The sequence below is a fragment of the Stegodyphus dumicola genome, chromosome X1 (genome assembly GCF_044657685.1).
Source record: "Stegodyphus dumicola isolate Sdum_Otavi_A_Nest chromosome X1, ASM4465768v1".
Classification (NCBI taxonomy): Eukaryota; Metazoa; Arthropoda; class Arachnida; order Araneae; family Eresidae; genus Stegodyphus; species Stegodyphus dumicola.
Window position 1 is genome coordinate 202374389 of NC_140780.1, and position 22708 is coordinate 202397096.

General features: G+C 33.2%; 1 protein-coding gene across 3 annotated transcripts in view; it reads right to left on the reverse strand.

Annotated features, from left to right (window-relative positions):
* The window catches only part of LOC118203546 (deubiquitinase OTUD6B), a 116577-nt gene that overhangs the window by 45050 nt on the left and 48819 nt on the right, over positions 1-22708 (reverse strand). For 2 of the 3 annotated variants that reach the window (XM_085808062.1, XM_085808064.1), the window contains 3 exons: positions 9810-9947; positions 3716-3735; positions 3554-3599 (listed from right to left, as the gene is read on the reverse strand). In XM_085808062.1, coding sequence (XP_085664188.1) covers positions 3554-3599; positions 3716-3735; positions 9810-9947 — 204 coding nt within the window. The remainder of the gene's footprint in view (positions 1-3553; positions 3600-3715; positions 3736-9809; positions 9948-22708) is intronic. The other variant, XM_085808063.1, reaches the window with a different exon arrangement.

Sequence of the window (22708 nt, forward strand, 5' to 3'; positions counted from 1 at the left end):
TGTGCCGAGGTTGAACTACCAGTAATAGGCGACTTTAGCGCTCGCCCGCTAGAATTTAGAGAGGAACTGAGTGCTAGAATTGGGTTAGGCTCTTTGAATATAGCAAAGCCACGAGGTGGCAGATAGCAGATGCTTTCGTGGAGGAAGTTTCTGAAGGCTTAGTTTAGTTTATAGCAAAGCTCTCCATACACGTTACACACGGGGAAGATTATGAAAACGCCCATGTAGCCAGCCCGTTCGCCTTGATTCGAACCCAGGTCGGAACTACCAGTGTTCAGCGATTTAACCGCTCGGCCGCGGGTGAGCCTAATTGCTGAAGGAAACTGGGTCGTATTCATGTTGCACAACAGGAAAACAAACCATGCAGCCAGCTGGTTCGCCTGGGATCGAACCGAAACCAGGTCGAACTTCCAGTAATCAATATTCTTAACCACTCAGCCACTGGCGGAGCGTGGCAGAAGTAAGAGCCACAGATATTGTAGTGAGCAGCAAAAACCTCTAATACTGGCTCTGGTTACTAGTAGAATTATATATTGGTAATAATCCAATCTACAGCAATGAAATTTCGGAGCATAATTGTGAAGTTAAATACGACACTCCGATAAACGTGATAAAGATGAAAAATTTTTTAAAAAAGGAAACTTACTATGCAAATACATGTATTCATTAGTAAACATTTTATAAAATTTATTCTTAATTTAGCGTTTATGAATTCTCAGAGAATTATCTCATCGAATTATTTTTTTCTCCTCTGGTAATCCAATATAATTGATTAAATTTATGTGCTGTTAATATCTTTGCCTGTTATGTACATAGTTTTTTTTTTTTTTTTTTTCCGTTCAAAGTTAGATAAAACTGAACGTACGTTACACTGAAATTACTTTGTCTAGAAAGTAAGCGCTTGAGTAGAAACAGATGTTGGGTTTTATTTTTAGAAGACATGAGATCGCTTTCTGTAAAGTAATGTTATAAAATTTTGAATTTGAAATAATCGTACTTCGTTTTTAGTAGCGCAGAATGATAAAGATTTAATGAGAATATAGCAAAGCATCTTTTTAGAGACGCTGTTATAATTTTGCTATTTTATTTTTTTATGGTAGGTCAAGGAAAAAGGCAGGCTGCTAAATACGGTAACAGCACATTACTCTGTTTCATATATAGCGAATCCGCTCTGAAATGAGGCACGAAGCTGTAAAGTAGCTGAACACCAGTATTTCGAATCCCGCGAAGTATTCGAATCCCGCGAAGGGACTGGTTGCGCTTTCGTGGTTTTACCCTGTGTAACGTGTCTAGGAGCCAATTTCCCTTAGAAAGTCTTCCACGAAGGCATCCTTTCCCTTAGGCAGATAGATCGTACCGGTGTTTATTTTATCAACAGTACTGGTTATTTTTAAAAATGATCATCCTAGAAAGGTGATTGCCAAAAAGTATTCACTTCGCATATTTATACGTTATGCATGAATATACTCTTTTTAGTCAATCTAATATATATAAATTACTAATGCTTTAAAAAAATTCAATTTTCAATATTCTGTTTCCTATTTGTTCCTGTTCAATGAAACAGATTCATACACAGCAAATCCAAATGCATCACTACAGGAAGATGATAAACCAGCACAGTACGTAATTACAGTTACATCCGGAAAAGAGTAGATATACATATAAATACATAATATATATATACGGCATACAACGATATACAATATATATATATATTATCGTTTTTTAGGATGTATCTATAATATGTATCATTTTACTTTATTAAAATATAATATTCAATTTTGTAATTTAGGAATTTCTTCTCCCTTATCATGTATTATCAGCTTGTACTTTATAAACCTGATACCCCTTCAATTATCAGCTGTATTTTATAAACCTGAAACATAGAAACGCAATTTGATTTTATGCATTTCAGTATCAAGTGAAATATTAAAACTGATTGTTCATTATAACACTTTATGTATTCATTCAAAGCGGATCTCAGATAATGTGCCGCAAATTATTTCCACACTAAGTTTTTTGTGCAAATAATACGTCCTGCTAGTGTTTTTGTAATAAAATGCATGTTATTAATTGATTTCGAATTTTCGTTGCATCTTGATATTGCTGCCAAAAGATATTCAATCAACAATAGTATCTTTTACTACGTTTATGTGTGTGGATACATAGACCATTTCTCCGTGTACTAGAAAAATTTGATAATGATTTATCCACTTTTGAAGTAAAAAAATAATAGTTAGGAGTGTTATACGATTTTATAATACAAGTAAAAAATATATATAAAGCTCTGGAAAGTGCTAACACATATTTATGGAATATTATGGATGGTAATTTATGAAATATTATGGATGGATGAGTAAATGGAATATTATGTGCATGCTATATATGTATACACATATCATCAAGTATAAAATCATTTATATATAATTTTTATGTCGCGATGAAATTTGTTTTCTTCCGCAAAATAACGGCAAATTATGAAACATTACGCAACATTGAAAAGCGTGATGAACAAATTTTGCGAAAAGAAATAGCGACTGCTGCACGTATCTCACAGATATCTTTCATTCAACACAAAGGTGAAAAAGTTCTATTCCTGTTCAAAACATACCCTGCAGTCTGAGTCACAGACGGAAGAAATGACAGCAGGTCTTTTGTTCAACTGAGGGGATGTGTTTTATGGCTTACTCACTTTCCCGCCAAACAAGTACAGAGGAAGGAAGCGTCGTTGCCATAGTAACCAGGCTGTAGGTAGTCTTACAGATTTGAGTCTTTATCGCTCAACGTTCGTAGCGCCATCTGTTATTAAAAATCGACATGAGAAAGGGGTATTAAACGCTCTTAATTAAATGATTTTGGGATAGATTTTTTTATTTATATATTATATTATAGGAAAACTGAACAATTATTTTCATGTGAAAATTCCGTTAAATTTAGAGTTCATTTTAATTTTTTTTTTAAATATTGAAATTCAGAATTGCTTCAAAACATTCTTTCCCATCTCACTTTTTTACAATTAACACTTCAGTTCTGTTTTTGAAATCTTCAATTATTTTTCATTATTTTAAAGGCTGCAATGTCTTCTTTCTTTCTTAGTTTACTCCTATTCTCAAACAATGTTTTTCACTAAAAGAAATGCTCGGTTTCTGGGCTGAAAAAAGAATGTTTAGTACATAATATAAAAGTCTACAGTTTGTGTGATGAAAGAATACATTCCTGAATACAGTGCAAGGGTAATAAAAATTATTTATTTTTATTTATATTCAATAACCATGTTAATTTATAAAATATATCACAGTTAAATTACTGAAAATATTTCTTTCCATTCAAAAATCGATTTTACCATTTTAAAAACCTTTCTACTATGCGGCTCCTGCTGACATGGAATTTGGTCATCCCTGTTATATACTCAATACAGCTTTTAGTTATTTTTGGTCAATTTACAGAATTTTCTACAGAATGCAAATTCAAATCAAAATCACATTTGTTTTTTACATAAACAAATATGTACATTATGTTTTTAACATGTCTGGAGAAAATAAAACATACATACCTGCAAATTTAAAGTTGACAGTTGATGTTCAATAGCTTTATACAAGCTAGAAAAACAGAAAATTTCACTTTTTAGAATTCCTAAATTTTGCCTTAATGTTAAAAAAAATATACACATAATTAAGTAAATCAAATATTAAAGGAAATTAAAAAATCAACAAACCAATTCCCATCAGATGGAATCTGAAACAGGGGAAAAAAATCAGTTACATAACTGAATATATATGATGAAAATTAAAATTAAAGATTATATGAATTGAAAATGCACAACAATCTAAAAGTTGGCAAAAAAATTATAAAGCATATATTGAAGTTTGGTAGTTTTTGAATAACCCATGTTTCCAATATACAGTAGAACCTCGAGATATCAGCACCTCTATATACGAGAAATTTGGCTCTAAATACGAGCATTGACTTGAGTAAAGAGCAACGAGCCAGGCTGTTGGCATCTGTGGCATGTTTCCCGATTCGGCTCAACTCGGGAAATCCCCTTGTCAGATCATTCAGTGTTCTTGGAACTACGTGATTGTACACTTGTGCGTTCATTGTGTTTATATTTAACATGAAAATAATTATTTCATGATGCCTCCGAAGAAGAATGTTGCTCAGATAGTGCTGTCAAGACAAAGAAGGAACTTATGGCCGTTGAGATTAAGAAAGAAATTACAGATAAACATAAGCATGGTTGTAAGAGTCATGGAATTGGAGAAGACTTACTGCTGTTTGACATCGACAATCTGCACTATTCTGAAGAAATTAAGGAAATTGACACAACGAAAGGAGTTACTGTTACTTCCAAGCACCGTCTGAAACTCTTCGAAGATGCTGAGAAGCTGTTGTTGTGAATTAATGAGAAGCAGTTGATTCGGAGTCTGAAGCTATCATTTACGCTAAGGCCAAGAATCTGTGCTTGAACCTTCTCCGAAAAACACTAGGTACATCAACGGAAGATAAAATGGCATTTAAGGCAAACCGTGGATGGTTCGAAATAGCCAGAGTTTCAACAATTTATTACTAGTGATGGGTTTCTTCTTTGGTGTTTAATTGTGATGAAACAGGTCATTTTTGGAAGAAAATGCCTAAGCATATCACCATTACAAAAGAGGAGAAATCTTTACCTCGCCACAAGCCAATAAAAGATAGGCTTACCCTCTTGTTTTGCCGCAACGCAAGTGGGGATTGTAAAATCAAGCCACTGCTCGTTTATCACTAAGAAAATCCACAAATTTTCAAGAGGGAGAAGGTGCAGAAAAACAACTGAATGTGATTTGACTGACTAACTGCAAAGCCTGGGTAACACGGCAATTTTTCGAGTGGGTTAATGAAATTTTTGGTCCCTCAAATGAAGAAATACCTTCAGGAAAATAAGTTGCCACTCAAGGCTTTGCTCATCCTTGATAATGCTACTGCACATCTTCCAGGGCTTAAGATGATTTGATGGAGAAATTTCAGTTAAAAAAAGTCAAGTTTCTTCCTCCCAACACCATTCTAGTTCTCCAGCTTTAAGAAGCTGTACACGAAAATGTTTTAAAGTGACAAAAGTGTTTCTAAAGGTGCTATTTCAAAGGTGTTTTGAAGTGACCAAAAATACACGCCTGACCCTCAAAATTTAGGAAGGATCACTTCAACATCCTAAATTGTTTAAACCTCATTAAATAAGGCCTGCGAAGAAGTCTCAGTCTTCGCAAGCCTGAATTCAAGATGGAAAGTCTGAATTCAGCATGGAAAAAACCTGTGGCCTCAAAGTATTCTTGACTTAAGTTTTGATTCTCAAACTGTGGACAACACAGTGCAGCAAGTCAAAGAAATTGTATCGCTGGGGAAAAGTATGGGTCTGCATGTGTATTGGGTGCTGATCTGGATGAGTTAGTGGAGGAGCACAGTAAAGAACTTACAATGGACAAATTTAAAGAACTTCACAAGGAGCAGCAGCAAGAGGTGGAAAATAAGCTTTTGTTACGGAAGAAGTGAACAGGAGATGAGGTCCTCTCTTCCAGTCAGATTAAAGAAGTGTTGGCAAAGTGGGAAGAGAAAAGTTTCTTTCAAGAAAATCACCCTAATACAGCAGTATGTGGGAACAACATGAACTTGTGACACATTTTAGAGGCATCTGAAAAAGGAGACAGAAGCAAGAGTTATTAGATATGTTTTTGGTAAAGCAAACTGCAACTAAAAGAAAGTTAAGTCATTCTGCTTCCAGGTGGGGTAAAATTCCCAAGAAAATAGAGTATTCCTGAATCAGAGGAGAACTCTCCTTCCCCACAGTAACCTGTTTCGTCTTCCCCACATCCTTATCGCCAGTCAGGACTCTTCACAAAGGTAAACTATGGTTACATTATTTACCAGTGTTATTTATTAGGAAAATTGATTTTTACTTTTATATTGTTTGGGGTGCAGAATGGATTAACTGGATTTTCATTATTTTTAATGGGGAAGTTTGTGTCTAGTTATGAGAAATTTGCTATACGAGCTCAGTGCTGGCACATTACACTTGTATCTTGAGGTTCCACTGTAATTCTAGCAAGCAAAGGAAAACCTTTTGAGTAACATGATATTAAGTATAATTTGTTCACTTTCCTAAATTGCTCCTAGGAAGGAGTTCCAAACAGTAGATTCACCAAGGATCACAGGATGAGAATCTAATGAACAGGAGATTGTAGTATTTAACCAAATGATGACTTATGACCTTTTCATTTGAAGATTTCCCTAATGCCATGCTGCACAGTCATTGCATAAACTATAATGAAGTAAATCCCACTGTGAGAAAAACCATTGAGGAAATGAAAGTATGCATTGACTATTAGTTACACAAGTACATATAATATGCATATGCAAGATAGACTGCATGATTAAAAAGTATCCAAGCACATTGATATATTGATTCTCCTCCAAATGAATAAAACATCCATATGGTATGTTTCATTTCTCACTTTGATGATAGCTGCCACTCCATTAAAAATTATACTAGCTTTTAGAAAGTTGCAGTTTAAATTTATCATTCTTACAAAATAAATAAATAAATAACAGATGTCAGTTCTGTTACCAGTATGAGGAGTATGGCTTGATCCAAAGCCTAAGTTTCAATTCATTCTACACATGCTAATCTTGACATTACAAATCTCAATCACTCTTTTCAAGACAATCAAGCAGTAAAATCATCAAATCTTTAGAACCAGCTATGTTCAAGTTTCATTCATCATAATAAATCATCTTCAGAAACCAAACCAATACATATCTCTTAAAAATTTCCAAACACTGGCTTGATATTCGGGCTTGAAAAGACAGAGCAAATTCAGAATCCATCTCATGGGAAGCTTTTATAAAACCGAATCTTCGTGCAAAATATTATCATAAGAGGTATCCATGGCCTCCGCAATTTCACACACTTCTGTGATCAACTAAAACCATATCCATAGAATATACCCACAATTCCGTGTGTGATAATCATTTGTGCAGAACCTGAATCTATTTCATTAACTGTGCAAGTGTGGCTATACCTACAATTGAGATATTCAAAATCTCATAATGGAAAAGTGCAGCTGACAAAATCCTAAGAACAGTATGTAATTAGGATCTGATCTCCATAGCAGTTCTTGCCTCCAAATACAAAAATACTGACTGAACACATCTACTAATGAACTATATAAAGTTGTCTTGCTTAAATGTTTGTTAAAACCAAATAATTTGATATCTGCTTTCAATTTATATGAAAATGTTCCCAACACACGTATAATTACTTAGAAAAAATATATAGTGGCAGTTCTGGAAACTTTTCAGTCTAGCAATGATCAGATGCTTTCTACTAAGAGATACACATAACTCAGGTGAGCAATTTTTATGATTGCTAAAGAACAGAAGATGAATAAAAGACATTTCTTTATTTCATTTACAACATTCGTATTATAAAAAACTGCATTATCTAATAAAATACAGTCAAAAGTCTTTAATCCGGACTCGTCGGGACTTCGGCGATTCCGGATTATTGATTTTTCTGGATTATAGATCATCAGTTTAAATCTGGTAAGATGGCATGCAGATATTATAAAATTAAAAATATGAAACTGTAATTTATGAAATAAAGAGCAATTATGATCTGAAGGGTATCAAAATTTACAAAAAAAAAAGCTTAATACTTATTTGTTTACTTTTATTATACATTTCTTTCAACGCGCGCATGCGTAAAGCATACATTACGCATAGTCGAAATTAGAAAATTGCAACCAAAAAATTATTTGATTTGTATTCGTGATATTTATAATGACGAGGAATTTGATTTAAATCATGTCAAAGACGGAGTACATCGAGATGAAATACTACATAGCCGAATAAAATAAAAACATCTGCCCTGAAGATAAGGATAGTGCTGACAGATTATCCATCCCCCGGCGCAGAGCAGCATGAAATTGATAAACAGATTTCGGAATGGTTAGAGAAACAAAGGAGCCTTTATCCATTTTTGTAGCAATTCCACTTTTTGTTTGATGGACATCGAAACATGCCTTTCCTTTGTAGATCCAGCATCGGAAATTCTATTTGACATAATCGAAAGTTCCAACTTACTTTTATAAAATTCCTCTAACAGTCTGCAAAAAATAATAAGCTGGTTCCAATTCGAAGATTAAGGAACAATGCAATCTGCAACATTAACTGAAATAGATAATTAGATAATTTTAGCTTAGCTTATACCGTCTGTTATACATTATAAGCGCATGCATAAACATATTATGCGCATGCGTAAAGGTATTACGCGCATGCGCAGAAAGTTTGTAGCTTTGAGGTACAGATTATAGATCATTCCGGATTATGGTTGTCCGGATTAATGACGTTTTACTACATATTCCTTTTCTGCCCAAAAGCATTACAATAATTCAAACATGAAATATCATATGTTGTTCATATATTGTAGAAAAACAAAATGTATAAGCATACATATACATGCCTTCTGAATGGGTGCTGAAGATTTTTTTAAATGCTGGTAAATATTATAATGCACATCAGTGCTGGAACACAATAAAAACTAATTTACATTTTTCAAACGTACATGAGTAAATGTTAAAGAAACCAATAATTAGCAAAAGAAATTTATTTAACATCAATTCATGTAGCTAATTACAGTATTACAGTTGGCACTGGATTACAGTATTGATAAGGATTTGTTAGGACAATATAAGACTGATCCACTTTATTCCACAGCTACTAAACAGGCAACAGAATTTCGCTCTGGAAGAACCTCCTATGAGGATTACCTGTTTTTCTGTTACTCAACTAAATCAATCGTGAAAATGGTTCCCAACGTGGAGAAAATTGTTATGTCAGATGGACCATGACTATCGTGCATGACAATAGATTTTTCATCTAGCAGTGCACAAATACTTTTAAGAAACTAACTCATGTTCACAGAAGTCTTATCCTGAATGGGCATGAAGAATGTTAACAACAAAAAAATAAATAAATAAATCATATGATAATTTCAGTTACATTTAACAATGTTCAAGGAAGATCGAATAGAGTATCAGTATAGATAAGTGAACTTGGATACACCACTTTTATCTAGAAAGCAAATAAGACAGTATGATCTGCAAATATCTTTCCCTGTGAGCAAAAACTGACATGCACTTTCTAGGATGCCAAAGGGCTCAATTCATTAACTGAGTATGGAAAAATAAACATTGTATAGTATTATGCACAGTTAAGAGCACAACTGCATGAAGAAATTACGAGCTGATAAAGGGACTTCTTTCATTGCAGACCAATGTCAAGACAACAGCTATTAAGACTACTATAAAATGCCAACAGTTTACATTAGCGAAATTTTGCTTCGGGTATATTTTTTTAGTTGCAAACCTGGAGTAAAGTCTACATGGAATAAATTTTGAAGATGATGCTATGTATGCTGTCGATGGCTGGTTTTTACAGCATAATGGGGAATTTTTTCCTTAAAATTAAGTATACTACCGAAACACTACAAAAAGTGCCCTGCCATACAAAGGGATTACATTTAAAATAGCTTGTTTGTGTAACATTATTTCTGAGTGGTAAGCTGGTAAAATTCAGTATTATCAATCATGAGCTTTTTTTTAGTAGCAATAATAATAAATATTAAATCTATGACTTCAACACTTATATATCTATTTATATATCAATTATTCCTTTTGATCAGTCTGAAAGATACAATAAATGAAATATTTAATGCATAATTTTAGAAGAAAATTAATTCTGAATACATCTTTAAAATTTTGCAAAAGAAAGGAACAAACCTCGTGAATAACAAGATTTCTATCAGATAACTTTTTCCTAATTTTTTCAGACTCTATATGACGACTTCCACTTAGATTTTTTTCTTCTTGTTCGATTATGGCTTTTATCCTTTCTTTTTCCATTATACTTTTCTTATTCTAGAAACAAAAGTTTCCATTAAAAACTCGCACATATAGCTTGCAAAAATAATAGTATATATGCATACATGTACGTACGTACATACACACAGATACAAATGTATTTTAGGTCAAGTTTTTCAACCAGTAACAACAAAACTGCCAAATGATAACTATGATTACTATCACATTTTACACAACTTTTCATTAAAATACAGTTTGTTTACAAACAAAAACATAAACTTTATTTGATTTCACATAACTATTTGCTGCTATAAATTAGAAGACAGTGCCTTCACATAACACAACTATCAAGTGGTTTAATACAAAGGGCACTCCTGTTTTTAGCCAAATTTGATATCTACAACCTAGTTTCTTTTTCTTTCTTTTTTTTAAAAATTTTATTTTAAGCAACAGAAGGTTAGTGATTTCTTAGGGTATAGCAGTACTGCAAATAAGTTCCTGGGGAAAGCAGCCCAAACCCAGTGGAAAACATAGAGGTCCATAATGAAACTTCAACAGTACCATTTGATTGAAAATCCTTACTTTTGTAGTTGAAGATAGACATAAAATTTGTACAATTTCCTGAGAACAAAGCAATACAATGCGAGCATAGCTCTGTGATTATGGAGGAATTATGTATCATGTGATGTTACTAGTCAAACAGCACAAAATCGTTACCCACAAGCAATTTGTAATTACACCATAAGAACTGGAAGGAGAAAAAATGGCAATCAGAGCCTTACATAATTTAGAATAAGCACCAAATTATAAAGAATTGGGAGATTGTAGGGTATTACTATTATTTTGAACTAACCAGTTATTTTGTGTTTTGGATCTTTACTGCCACTCCTCGTATCTGTTTCCCTACCAGTAAATTATCATCATAGTGACAGCCAAGAACTGAGATTGCCAGATTAGGGCTGCATTGGCTTAATTCCAAGTTCAATGTAAATATTCTGAACAAATTCTCTTTGTTTTTTTTATTTACCAAAACATGGCATATGAGTTCCATTGCAAATATATTCAAGATGCATAACCCCACATCAGATAGGTATAAAAGAATACAGAAAGCAAAAAGGTAGCCTGTTGTCTAGAGACAGAGAGACTGTATTTCAAAAAAATTAAGGGACAATGTGTAACTTTTCAAACTCACAATTTAGAAATAATGTTTGTTATGTGAGGCCTACATGTCCTCTTGGTTATCGAGTATAACAATGACGTACTTAATTGACTTGGTCCATGGAATAATCTGTCTATATATTTCTTCAGCATGTCAATAGCGTGGCTCTAGATTTACTGATATTAATGCTAACTTAACACATTTGAAACCAGGATTACAACCCTTGTACGCAATTTCAAATGCTTGGCCAGCTGAACTAGGAGGTGCGTTTTAGAATGACAATTGCAGTGTAATCAGTATACAATGGTAATGTATTCCTGGAAGTGTGAGATATGTCAAAATATTAAATAGGACAGGATGTAGAAATGACTTTTCTGAGATACAGACAATTTACTGATAAATGGAATAAGTGTCTGTAGCAAACAACAAAGTATATAGCAGTTAGATACGAACTGATGATTGCTATGACGTGATCTCAGAAATCCTAAGTTATGGGTTTGTATAATATACCCTCCATCCACATAAACTCAAAGACCTATGCAATATTGATAAATAGTTTCAATTATGAGATTTTCTTGCAATGCCTGATAATCTCAGTGATCCAGTATAATGGCAGAACGTTTGCTCTAAATCTATATAAGCTTGATGATAGATTTGAAATTCATAGCATTAAATGTTATGTAACTTGAAAGCTTAAAAGTGTTCAAGTTGTTTTCTTCAAATCTTGTTTCTTTCTGAATTCAGCCCTAAAACTGTGTAGATGTACCATGCATATATTCCAGCCACCTCTGAAATTTCAGATCTTTTTTTAAGCAAAGCAATAAATACATTTTTACAAATCAGCAGCATTTTAGATGGTCACTTAAGATATATGGTATTTAGAAATATTTTTTTAAAATATACTTTAGTTACCTTTTTTTTTACCTAAAGGCCCGTCCACACGAGTACGCTCGAAACGTAGCTGACGAACGCGCCTTTACGTTACCAGCGTGAAAGCGTCCAAATGAGTACGTTTGCGAAGAGTGCGTTTAACCAATAGAATTATTTTGTGCAAAAATCACGTGACGCTGTAATATAGCGTCAACAGAGCTGTATCTTATTACTTCGCTGTGCTTCTGTATGTTTGCAGCAAGTTGTCCGAATCATGATTTTTTTAATAGCTGAAACTTTACTATTAAGTGCAATTATTAAGCAGAGGCAAAACCGCAAAAAATGGCAAGAATGAGCCCGAAAGATTTATTTAGAGCGACCTGTTCAAAGAGATTTTTTTTTTACTGCCTTGTTTGCGAAAGGAATATCCCGAATTATCAAATTCCTACTATTAGCTCACACTCTCCCTATATCTTGTTCAAATTTTCAGTACATAAAATGCTTTTTATTTATCCACTCAAGTTCAAATAGAATTTTTTAAACTTGTAGTGAATGACACTTGATGTTAATACAGCTTTTTCACATATTAAAATTTTTTTAATTTTTAATTTTTAAAAATTCTGTTTGTATTTTTATTTATTAATTTATTTAATTTTGTATTTTTTAAATTTTTCTTTGTGGACCTAAGTAGGAATTGACTTAATTTTTGGGGGGGGGGTATATTACTTGTTTTTTAATTCCTTCAGGATGAGTATCGACCAGTTTGACAGACTTGCAGATTCTATATCGTATGAAAATTAGGATTTATAAAATTGGTTTGGAATACAGTATATAAAGAGAATTAAATTACTTAATTCTCTTTATATACACCATCCACCATATAATAAAACAAACTTCATATTTTTTTAACTCCCTCTCCCTTGGTCTTTTGTTTTTCTTTTTATTTATTTTTTAATTTAGAATGAGGTTCAAACTTTGGACAGTTTATGAGAAATTATGTGCATGATAAAATATGCAATAAAGTAAAAATAAAGAGAGAATTTATAGATGATATATGATAAAGAGATGCAGATATATTATTACATAAGGATTTCTATTTGCACTGCACATTTTTAAACTAAATTAAAAACAATAACAATAATGAATAATATAAAAAATGAAAACTGGTAATAGGTAAAAAAAGAATAAAATGATTCATGATTAAATAGAAGAAACACGTTTCAAAATGAGAAAAGCTAACTGAATTATTATAATACTGTCTACGGGTGAGGTTAGAACTCGCCACCTTTCCATTCCTCCGCCACCAAAGCAGCGCGCTGACCACTCAGCTATCTGTGACAGCATTGTTTGTGAAAAATAATGTAACAAGTAGAAGTCACTGCAAAGGTAATTTAATTAAACTTCAATAAATGATTGCTGCATGACACAAGTTGTACAATTCCTCCAAAATGTCGTAATTGTATTTTATTGAATAGTCTTTCACAGTCAACTGCTTTATTTTAGAAGTTGGTTTATTGCTGAAGTTTGTTTTTGGTGTATTTAATATTGGGATATTTATAGAGCTTTTTATTACACATGATATAGCCAATATTAATAATAATTAAGGAGTATTTTGTAAGGCAGAAGCTTTGATTTTGTAGAAACTGTAATTTATTTAGGTTCCTATTACTTACGGTGTTATAAATAGGTGAAGCATATGGATATACTGGTCGGATCATTGCTTTATAAATATACAGTTTTCCCCTTTAATGAGAATTTTAAATGTATACCAATATGTACGGTTTGAGAAATCTGAAGATGGCGTGAACAATGCTGATTATTTTATTGCTGTACACAGTTATATTTCTAAGCAAAAACTCATCTCTGTGCGCCATATTGAAACGGGTAAGCAAGAAGGTTTTCTGATTATGACACGTGATAAGAACTCGGTCAGCTATTGGCTATACGCGGGCGTCGCAGGCGAAAAAGCTGAACAGGAGCGTACTCAGTTTTACGTCTTCTGCATCATGCGAATTTACGCCGGCATCAAATAAGTTACGTCAACTACGTCGGGAGCGTCCTCGTGTGGACGGGCCTTAATATCACTAAAAAATAGCCATATTAAATTCTTGTTAAAATATAAAGGAAGTCACTTATTTAACTATTTACTGAAGTCAGCATTATTAAACTTATAACACAGTAAGAGATATTTAACAAAACAAAAAATGATTTAAACAACAAACTCTTGTCCATGACAGCTTCTTAGATTATATATAACTATCAAAAGTTTTTAAAGTCCTACAGGTGGCTAAATGAATAAGACAGTTGAAAGTCAGTAGTTTGACTCAAGTTCAAATAAATTTTAAGAAACTGGCTGCCTGCATACCAATTTCTATGACCCTCCCTTGAACTCTTTGCCATTGTCACACAAAAATAAAGTTTACAAAGACATTTCTAGTACTCACTGCTTTACTGATAATAATGAAAATCAAAAGTACCTAAGCTTGTTTTATTCACTGAGCAATTAGAATTCCACCTTTTAAAAAAATTATTTTTTAATTATTCAGATGTTAAACTCTAAATAAACTAACTAATATACTAACACTGATCAAAATAATTTTGGCAGTGGATGTCCTGCTGCAACCAACAGAAATACTGTCTAAATTCAGGAGCCTTTTTCTTGTTATGCATGTTTCATAAGTAAATCTACATAACTATTTGTGAAAAAAAATCTTCAAACAGTCCATTTTTAAAATACAGGCTTAATCTCCTACGACTTTTGAGCTCACAATGTTTAGAAAAACATTTAATGAATACAGTTTTGACAATGTAAATCCATGACTAATTTAAAACTTAATAGCTGAGCTATTTACCTAAAGTAGTTTAATGTTTAATATCAATGAAAAAATAATTTTAATTAATATAAGTCATTAAACCCATAACAACCATATTTAGTTAACAGAAGTAAAAATGATAAAATAAAACTTTAGTCTGCTTTTTTAACTATACACTTTTCTTTTATTAACAACTATACTATGTGATCATAAGAAATATTCACAAAAATGAAGTGAAAATAGTTACACCAACTTCCATTAAACTTAGATTGTTACACCTGCATATACTTTATATTCTAAACTGCCATCACCTTAAGACTCCAATCCCTACAGGAACATAACCCGCAGCATATGACATCAGTACCTTCAGTCAGAACAAAGCTTTTTAGAAGTAGTGTCAAGTTTCAGCTTTTCTGTAACATTTTACTCCTCTGAGCATGACTCCCCCCCCCAGAAATGCATGAAAAATACATTTTATTATTTTTGTGGCAAACTGTCAGGTAGATAACTGGTAGCAGTACCTACCCACAGCACACCAGAAGAGATTTATTTTTGGCCTGGTATGCATGAAAAGGTTAGAATAGACTGAAAATGACAGTGCATACAAGGGTTATGTGCCTAGGTGAACAGATACCTTTGTGAAGAACTTTTAAGGGAAACTGGCTCGTATTTGTATTACATATGAGGAAAACTGTGCATGTGTGAAAAGATCATTAGATGAAGCCTAGTTTTTAAATTGGTTCAGACATGGACCATTATGCAGAAATGGGTTAAATTTGCATCATCAATATTAGTTATCAGATGCACAGTTTTCCCCATTATTTTATCTTCAATTAAAACTTCCTCACATTTCTTATACAGTACAAAATCCAAGATCCGGACTTGTCGGATCTTTGGCGATCCAGGATTTGGGATTTTTTCAGATATTAGATCATCAATTTAAATCTACTAAGATAGCATGTAGAAATTTTAAAATTAAAAATATGAAATTATGATTTATGAAACAATGAAGCATTTATGATCTAAAAGGTACCAATATTTACAAAAAAAAATCTTAATAGTTATTTATTTAATTTAAGTTGTTTAAGCTGCTTTGTTTCTTATGCTAATACTTTCCATTCAATTCTATAAACAGACATAATTTCTTGTTCAGACACAAAGTTCCACTGTTCAAGTCCTGTAATTGCTGTGTCGAGAATTCCGGCTAACTTGTAAATCAAAATGTTTTCGTTTCCAATAACCTCTCTGTCACTTTCTTCACTATCGGTAGCAGTATTTTCCAGATTTAGAACCATACTACAATACATTTTGCCATCCATTAATTAACTGATGATTGGGGTATTGTCATCGAAATGAAAAACTTCTGTTATATCATCTTCATTTGTTACTGCTTCTACACATTTCATTACAAAATCCATTAACTGGAAAATTTCACCTTTGGTTTGCGATATCTGAAAACCTTCAAAATTCATGGCTATCATCTTCATCAGTCTCACCATGAAATATGAGCTGGCTATAAATTATGCCAAGCATTTTTTTAAGTATCTGGAGACACATTCTCCCATGATCTCGCGATGCTCCACAAAGCAGATTTTATGCTAAAATATTTCAAAAACTCTTGAGCAGTATTGCCATTGTTTTAAGAAATTTAACGTGGACATTGAAAATGCTATTTTACTTTATATTTGCATTTCAGCACGCACACTATTCAATATTCATAGACTGAATGATGGACGTACAATTTGGAGGTTAGGTTATTTAATTATGGCAAAGCCTCAAGGGCTATCTGCCTAAGGGGAGGGATGCCTTCGTGAAGAACTTTCTAAGGGAAACTGGCTCGTATACACATTACACATGGAGAAAACCACGAAAACACCCATGCAGCCAGCCCGTCCGCGGGATTTGAACCTCGGACCGAACTACCAGTGTTCAACGATTTTACTGCTCGGCCGCTGGTGGACCTACAATTTGGAAGAAAGAATAATACAAATTCATTATCTTTCACTAAAACTTTAAGTATAAGCCATACAATCAGGATAATTTTTGCATCATCAGGTAAACTAGCCGAATTCAAAAGTTGTGGAGTCTCGGGTATGAAACGATTTTCAAACCAATCATTCATTAACGTTTGTGTCATCCAAGCTCTTTTATTTGCATGATATATAATGGGGAAAATCTTTATTCCTCTCAATGCTCAAGATCATGTATTTTTTCCAATTACGAAAAGTTTACACTTATGCATTCCTGAAGCATTTGATCATGTTAAAATTATTAGTCTTGCTTTGGAATCTTTGCACGATTAGTGAGTTCAATAAATTCATCTGTAAATAGTTCAGCAGCTTCAGTATCAGCTTTCATGAGATTGGGGACAAAAGACAAGCTGTTTTACTAAATTTTGTCTTGCTTCTGCTTCTATCACGCACTAAGACACTTAAGCCTGAAATGTATTATTTTAGTTTTTTTATTATAGTTACATTTATTTTTGCACATGCTTAAGGCTGAGTCCTGAATAAATAAATTCCCACATATACTTAAGACTTATCGAGGACCGACGCTAGATTTCTTACTGCCTGATGCAGTCTCTATGTGTTCTAAATTCTGCTAGAAAATGCCTCCCTAAGTACTAAATTTTCGCCACCCCTAACTTTTGAGTCCCAGTGCTTTCCCTAAATTCTAAAAATTTTGTAATCCCTTAATTTTATTGCTCGTTGCTTCTCTAAATTCCAAAAATTTTGTCTTCACTAAATTCCGCTGCCCATTTCGGCAATATGAGCTCTGGCACCGGTTCTGGGTTTATGTGAATAACAAATCAGTTTTTCTTTAGTTCAAATAGCACTAAATGTTTCAGTAACATAACTAAATGCACTAATAGCACTAAATGTTTCCGTTCAAATAGCACTAAACGTAATCTTTGGGTATCATTAACAAAATCTATTTTTAGAATATGGAAAGAAATTTTTGTTAAATTTTTCTTTGTCAATATTTCTTTGCGTATTTAACTTAAATCTGTAGTTACCGCAAAGGGTAATGTCAACAGAAAAGTTTACCATTCTCTTTGTTATTCAATTACTTATATATATATATATATATAAACTGTTTAGGCATCTCTGCATGAGTAGTTACACAATATGTCATGTGCTGATAAATATATAGTGACGAAAGCCAAATATAATAAATAATGATTTGCCATGCTGGCGTCAGGGATAGAAAATATTACTTCGTGTAAAATCAACGATGTTTCTATGTAGAATGTTTCGATTTGAGAAGTACACCAAGCAGATATGCAGATACGGAATTGAATTATTTATCACACAAACTTGTGCTAAAATTATTGTTTCTTTAACAACAAGATATTTTATTTAGTGCCAAAGTGAAATTAAGAATTGGGACTTTCGCATGTTTTATTATGGGGGGAAACAATCAAATGCGCATGCGTAAAGTGCATAAAAAAAAAAAGTTGGTGGTGGCTTTGTGACCCGGATTTTAGATCATTCCGGATATTGGATGTCCTGATCTCAGATTTTCTTCTGTGCATTCTTTTCCATTTTTCATGATTTCTTGCCATCTTTTCACTTGTATGACAATGCTTTGAGAGCAGAAAACCCTAGGCTTTACTTGCAAATTCACCAAGCCATATTTTCAGCTTCACATGATTGACTAATAAAACACTTGAAAACCATTACAGAATGACCAGAGCAAGGGACAATCTGAAAATTATCAGAATATAGGAGACGTGATATAACTTCCCAAACTTTTAACGAATTTATTAAACGCTCTTCTGTTATCGGGATACAAATAAAAAATGTATGTATATATGCACACGTGTATATATCTATGAGCCACATACATAGTACATACATACAATGAACGCATGCATACATACATATCTGAATCTGGTATTTATAAATGGGTGAAATTAGACATATCTTCCCTCAGTTAACAACCATTATTACTGTAATTATTATTATTAAAGACTTCTTCTGGTCTCTATGCGCTAATTTATTATATGATTTTCTCTTGAACAAAATTTATAAATGTCATGGGACAGCTACATCTGGGGAACTGAACTGATTTAGAACCATCCACAGTATTTAGCTCTAATTTTTAATTAATGTTATGGAATTAGATTATAGATAAAGAGAACATTGTTATATTGAAGAAGCACATCAGATAAAGAGACATTGTTATATTGAAGAAGCACATTACCAGTTACATTGCTTCAACAGGCTAGCCTTGTTAAGGATCAATCATCATAAAATACTTCGACTACATAAAATACTTCGCTTTTCTATCATTGTACAAGGCATTACACCTTTAGAGTTTTGTAACATGCATATCATTTTCTATCATGAATACAAATCTGTCTCAGCTTGAGATACTGCTTGTTTATCAGGACTCTGCCATTTTTTTCTCTGTCTCACATTGATATAGACACCCTTTTTCAAGACTGCTACAATATGTTACAGAAATCTTGGTACTAGTGTATTATCCTGTCAACCTTTAAAGCTGGCTTCTATGAAACTATGCAGACATCCTGCCAAAGCTGTACCAATCATTCCTGCAGAATTCGAAGCCACACATCTGCAACTCTCACAATAAAACATCATCAGTGTCTTTGCATAATTCACCAAACAGCCACTGCTGCAGAAATATTCGACTCGGTTTCCTTTCATGCTTTATAAAAAGGCTTTCATAAATTTCCACTATTTTGCTATGCCCTTCAATTTTACCAAAAGCTTTGCTTAAAATGCTATGAAAACAAACTTTGCACAGGTGATTGTTCCAAATCATTACTATATTGTCAGCCATATCCAGCTGGTTTTCTTCCCTTTAACAAAAGCTAAGGCTTTTGACCAGCTGCAAATGAACCACAGTTCAGTTACAAATGTGATTCCATAGCTCACAAACTTTTTTTTTTTTTTTAATGCAAGGGAAAAATACACCAATAGCAGTTAACTAACATCCTTGTTCATAAAAACAAAAGGCAACTAATCGAGAATGAATTGCAGTTACATCAAACGAAAGTGCAGATATTGCTGTCTTGTACAAAATTTAGTGCAGAAAGGTCAAATAGGGCCAAAAATATTTAAAACAGCCCTAGCAATGTCGACAATTCTCAAAGAATATAGGAGGTGGCACTCTGGGAGGAGGGACAAAATCAATTCTGAAGAGCCTGGCCAGTATGGTAGGACAGTCAAAGATGTGTACTGGAGAAAGATGTGTACTGGAGAAAGATGTGTACTGGAGAAAGATGTGTACCAGGACAGTGAGGACAGCAGTTATAACTTTGCTAATCATCAGGGATATTTCCTTTCCTTTGAAGTGTTTTGTTTTCAGACTGTCTATGGTAGATGAAATAATTCAGTTGATATTTAGCTTGGGAACAGAACGTTTCTTAACTTGTTGGGAGATGCATCGGCAAGAGTGCTGATATTATCAGTGTGTTGCAATGTCATGCTTATACATAACTGGCACTAAATCACAATACTTGGCAACTGCTTTACAGTCAATGGGATAATATGCAAGTATAAAAATCTGTGCCCATAAATAATGTGATGTTGAGAGAGCAAACCTACAGCAGTGGAACCTTAGTGTTCATTTCTTTTACTTACTCATCAACTTTTCTAACCTCACCCACTTAAGTTCAGAATGGCCTGAATCATTAAGTGAAAACATCAGAGACACATGTATCTACTTAAACAGATCTTACCTATTAAATTAAAAAATCATAAAATTTATTAATGGATTTTCTTCTGATCTATGTTCTGACGTTTAAGAACTGATCACAGAAAGTCTCTAAACAGGCTAGAATTCAGATAAAAATACTGTAAGCTAAACATCGGGTTTCATTATATAAATAGAAAAATATTAAATCCAAAAATTAATCCATATTGCATCAATTTAAATAATGGTATATTGAAATGAATTATTATTTCATGTTTTAAAAATGAATAATTCAAAATAGCTATTTAAAATAAAAGATTTCAATATTTCCTTTAGCCCCCCCAAAAAAGTAATAAAGTGACATTGTTTGTCTTAATACATACCGATCACCGATCACTGCTGTAAGGGCTTCCGACCTAAGGTTATACCTATCAGAATAATGCCCATACAGCGGAAACAGAATACCATTACACAGCCTGGGAACGCATAAAAAATCTTAAATATGTTACAGAGTCACAATTTTTGTATACATAAACGTTTTTGCACTTTCGTGCTACAATGTGCATTCAGAAGTTACAGAACATGATTGCATAATGTAATGGTGGATCATTAAACATAAGTACTTGATTAGGTATAATAGTAGTGGATAAGTAAAGCTGACATACAAATCGTGTATTATCAAGTGCAGTGATTAGATATAATATTCAAAGCAATCTGTACAAAGCTATTTGTGCATACAATTATAATCAGAAAGTAGTGATAAATATTAGTGGTAAGTAATTACATAATTACATATAGTAAAGTACCATGTGCAAACAATTCTAGAGAGTAATTACAAAATTACATATAGTACCGTACCGTGTGCAAACAAGTGTAAATACAATATTAGTAAATACAATATTCGATATTATTCGAGTAAATACAATATTCGATACAAACTGTATATTTGCTATTTGAGCTTACAGTACAATCCATAGATGGTAGTATATTAGTGGTGAGTAGTTAGATACAGAGAAGTGCCATGTGCAATCCGATGCAGAGTATATAAAATATTCGAAACAATCCATACGTAGCTTTTCGTGCATACAGTACAGACAGTAAACGGTTATACGCATTAGTGGTAGATAATTACATGAAGTACCGTGTGTAATCAATTGCAGAAAGTAAATATAATATTCAAAAATAATCTGTACATAGCTATTTGCACTTACAGTACAATCAGGAGATGGTTATGTAAATGAATGGTAAATATTTACATATAGCTAAGTATCGTGTGTAATTAAGTACAGAGAGTAAATACACTATTCAATACAATCTGTACATAGTTATTCATGCTTACAGTACAATCAGTATATATTAGTGGTAAATAATTACATAAAGTGCCATGTGTAATCAAATGCAGAGAGTAAGTACAATATTCGAAATAATCTGTACATGGCTATTTGTGCTTAAAGTACAATCAACAGAAGGTTATGTAAATAAGTGGTAAAAATTATGTATAGCAAAGTGCCATGTGAAAATCAGTCAGACCTAGAATGATGGGTGAGTTGCCTGTAAAGATATCATTTAAGGTCTTGCACAAAAAATATACAATAGCTTTCTGTATACAGTCTAGTACTCTCAGTCATCAAAATATTTAACACCCGAAATATCCACTTGATAAAAGCATCACAACAGATGCCAAAGCATAGATGTACCCAATTTATTTCTTCCACTTACTATAGCTAGGTCATTTCAAAGCTACTGCAATCAAATCATTTCAACTAACAAACAATGAATGAGTAAAATACTTAACTGTGATTTTCAGCTACCTAATTTTCTTTAATAAATAAACTATATTTAATCACATTTAACTAGTAATTTGTCACCCAGATGGTATAGTGGTTAAGGGAACCTACAGTGGTACCCAAAGCTCCAGATTCTAACATTGAAAAGGCATGGATGTTTGTAAATGTATAGTGTCTTTGCAGCACAGAGGCCCTCTAAATGTATGGCGAGCCAAAAGTCCTCTTGTGTGGTTTGAGGATAGGGGAAAGGGTTAGGAGACCCTCGGACCATTCCTCAGGGTGCTCTCCCTCAAAAATCAGGTGGAAGTCCAACCACCTCGAGGCTCTGGCAACCATTCTTCCATACGGTCCTCTCGTATGGTTTGGTGGTAGAGAAGAGGGGTTGTAGGCCATCGAACCCCCCCCAGGGTGCTCTCCCTCAAAACTGAGGTGGAAGTCCAACCTCCTCGAGGCTCTGGCAACCATTTTTCCATCAAATACATAGACGAGACAATAACAATTTTCAGATAAATGCAAGATACTGGT